Raw genomic sequence first — 3,405 nt, forward strand, 5'->3', positions numbered from 1 at the left:
CGTGGGGGGCGGGGAGGAGGGCCGCTGGCCGGGTGTCTTCACCCAGCTCCGGCTGCTTCCAGGAGGAGGAGGAGGAGATCCCGCTCAAGAAAGAGAAAACGCATTTCACCGTCCGGCTGACAGAGCTGAAACCTGCAGACAAGGTGAAGCTGATCAAGGAGGTCAAGAACTTCGTGCCGGGAGTGAACCTGGTGCAGGTGAGGAGGGGGCTGCCCGAGGCTCCGGCCGCGTCGCCCGCCAGCCCGGACAGGCTCTGAATCGCGTTGCAAGCGGCAGCCTCAGTTCTCTGTTCAAAAGGGAGCCAGGGTTTCCTTGTCTAGGGGAACGCTCTGCCTGCGTGCACCCCTCGGTGCAAAGATGCGGATGAGGCGCTGGGTGGGGGTCGGTTGCGTCTTGTTTGTCTGGCATTTTTTAGGGAAAGCTGTTTCCGCCCAGCTCTGCTGCGTGGCGAACAACCGAGCCCCTAGCAGAAGCTGTGGGACGAAGGAGGAGGCTCAGAGCAAAGACCTCCAAGCCCTCCGTGCCAGCCTCAGCTTCTCCAAATCTAAGAGCTGCTGTGAGCTTTCTCGCAGAACTTGGGAGTGGCCAGGGTTCCTCGCTACAGCTGGATTTGGCTTGCCTTCCCCCAAAGGTTTTTGCTTTTTCAAGGCTAACGCACCTCAGAATTTAGATGAGTTTTTCTAATTCACGCATCTTGCAATGCGTGCTTCCAGTCCCTTTCGGAGCTCTCCCTTTTGTAGGTGATGCCTCTTCCTTTTTCTTCGGGGCAGATGGGCTTTTCACAGTCCTGTGCAGCATCTGAGCTGGTGCCCGTGAGCAGGGATGTAGGCTGAGAACAAAGAATGGGTGATACAGCTGCTACCGCGGAAGCATTTAACGTGCTTCAGCTCTCCACCGGATGATGCTTTCATATCTTGGGGATAACAGTAGGTCTTTTTATTAATCCAGTTGCAAGGAAGAAACGTTGCGTGTTGTACAATCTGCTCTCATTTGTAGCCTGGGATATCAGAAGGATTTGCAGGAGATCTGGCCCATCCATATCGATATATTGCAAAGCAAACAGTTCAGTAACAGGGAAACTCTGGTGGCAGAGACGTGAGCTTCCGTGGCCCATGGGGATAATTAACTGACTGTCAGCTTGGGTGGTCTGGCGGTTCCATTATCAGACCCAAGCAAACATTAAAATACCAAAACCCTGTAACGGACGCAATCCGTGGATAATTAAAAGCTGTCTGGGGAGCTAATGCTAAACCAACATGGCATGGCACGTGGAGCCCGTCAAACCAGCGGGTTATGGCTCCGACGCAGGTGCAAGGTTGGTAGATGCAGGTTACCGCAGGTAAACTTTGTCAAGCGTGACTTTACCCGACCCGGTATTTTGGTTAAAGCACACACTCACAGAACAAACTACTGCTGACAGTTGCTTCTGTCCACAGAGGTTGTCTTCAAAGCGTAACCAATAGATTTTTATCGTAAGTTTTATGGCCACCCAGCTGAGGTGTTTTTAATGAGGTTTGCAGGCAATCGTTCCTGGCTGTTAACGATTTGGAGGAAAGCACTGCTACTAAACTCTTGGGACGTTGTGTGCTGACATGACTCGAACAGCTCAGCCCTACAGAAGCAACTGCTTGGGGAGACAGGCACGTCGTCAGCGCAAGCCAGGCTCAAGCTCGTTCGGAGCCGGCCCAACAGACGCTTGCCTCGTGTCTTCACCAGCCCTGGGCTAGCGTTCTCGTGCGCTCTGTGGATCTGGGATTGGAAGCGCGCTGCCTCTCTGCCCCATGGCTGTTCTGTGCAGGCCCAGCCTGGCTCGGGCCCTGCTCTCCCTCCTGCTGGGAGCTCTGAAGAGCTGCCTCCTCTGACCAAGGCTGCTTTAGGACAGAAGTTAAGCTTTAGTGAGCAAGGATATCGCATGAATAGCCTTGATTGTGTTGCCTGTCCTCATCACAGCACGCCAGAACAGGCTCCTTTCCGGACACTGTCCTGGGCCCTGCTGAGTGAAGGCATGCCTGCCCTGCCGAGCTGTGCCGGCACAGCTACACCTTCCCACCCCTAGCACAAAAAGCATCTTCCGCCACCACGGATATGTCATCACTGCACCCAACGTGAATTAAAACACCACCACCTTCTTTCTGTCAGCAGCGGTCAGTCTGTTGGGTGCTAAGCACCCGCAGTGCCACACAGCAGAGAGCTGGCAGCAGCTCTTCACCGTGGGAACCTCCCCGGGCTTTGCTTCCGAGCACCCAGACAAAAAGCTTTGCTGCTGCTGCTTGGCCTAAGAGCAGGAGCATCCGACTGCAGCCAGGGGCTTGTGCTCCGGGGCTGTACAGCACTCTGCAGGAAGTCCCTTTAGGTGGTTTGACAGCTCTTCAGCTTGCCTTAAATATCACGGTACTGCGTAGTACCGATAGGTTTGTACGGAAAGCCCTGTACCCGTCAAGATCGTGTTGTCAAGCAGAGTCTGGACTGGAACTCGTTTGGTTTTGGGTTTGTTTTTTTTTTAACCTAGTCCGGTGGATTCCTGCACAGCTGCATGCAAACCCTGAGACGGCCTCTCCTCCCCGCTGGCAGAAATATGTGAACCAAAACATTTGTGCTGAAAAAAGCTGGCCCAACGCAGGCCGGCGGCGGCCTTGGCAGGTGGCTGTGTGGTGGCTCTGCGGCGTCCCAGGCGCCTTCTTGGACCGGGGCTGCACTTCTGGGAGCACCATGCACGTGGTTGGGAGGAATTTACTGGCAATTGCTCGCTGAAAAAGGGTCTGAAAAAGGGTCTTGCAGGGCTACAGTGGGTGTGCCGTCGCTGGCGGTCCGGTTTAGGTGTCTTCCGTCAGGATGTGCTGTAGTCCAAGTAAAAGTCTTGGGGTCTGGACCAGTCGGTGAGTTTCCCTGGTCTGCTTGGGTGGAGGTCAGGCTCCTGGCTCTAAATCTGTTCATCTGGTTAGTGAAAGCCAGTTTACGGGTCTCGTACTTTGTCCCTCCCGCAGGCAAAGAAGCTGGTGGAGTCCCTTCCGCAGGAGATCAAGGCTAACGCCTCCAAGGAGGAAGCAGAGAAGATCAAAGCGGCGCTGGAGGCAGCAGGAGGGACTGTGGTTCTGGAGTAGGCGGCCCCGTCTCACCACGGAGGGACTGGCGCGACGGCAGCCTTCCCCACTGCCGCCTGCCCGGGTGCTGACCGCTGCCCGAGCCGCGTTCCGGACATTTCCGAGTGCGAGATGTCCCTTAGTCGTGCGGTGGGAATGCTCTCTCGAAGCCATCCGGCGTGACAATGCTGTACGGTTTGGCGGGGCTGCTCTCTAGCTCTGGCATGGCAATGAACTCTTCGGAAATGTCAAAAAAAAAACAAAAAAAAACAACCCAAAACCACCTCTAAAACGGTTCATCACTCAAAAAAATCAACCCCGCCTA

General features: G+C 55.0%; 2 protein-coding genes across 2 annotated transcripts in view; both read left to right on the top strand.

Moving 5' to 3' along the window:
• Positions 1 to 23: 23 nt before the first annotated feature.
• Positions 24 to 3,317, top strand: MRPL12 (mitochondrial ribosomal protein L12; the record flags this gene model as incomplete). Its single annotated transcript, XM_035900010.1, has 2 exons — positions 24 to 197; positions 2,985 to 3,317. Coding segments are annotated over 2 exons (291 nt in total), but the record flags the coding sequence as incomplete, so codon positions are not given.
• SLC25A10 (solute carrier family 25 member 10) overlaps positions 3,213 to 3,405 on the top strand; it is an 8,207-nt gene continuing 8,014 nt past the window's right edge. The window contains exon 1 of the mRNA XM_035900025.1: positions 3,213 to 3,230. Within this exon, the coding sequence (XP_035755918.1) occupies positions 3,213 to 3,230 (18 nt within the window). The remainder of the gene's footprint in view (positions 3,231 to 3,405) is intronic.

The sequence above is a fragment of the Egretta garzetta genome, unplaced genomic scaffold, assembly GCF_000687185.1.
Source record: "Egretta garzetta isolate BGI_Z169 unplaced genomic scaffold, ASM68718v1 scaffold381, whole genome shotgun sequence".
Lineage (NCBI taxonomy): Eukaryota > Metazoa > Chordata > Aves > Pelecaniformes > Ardeidae > Egretta > Egretta garzetta.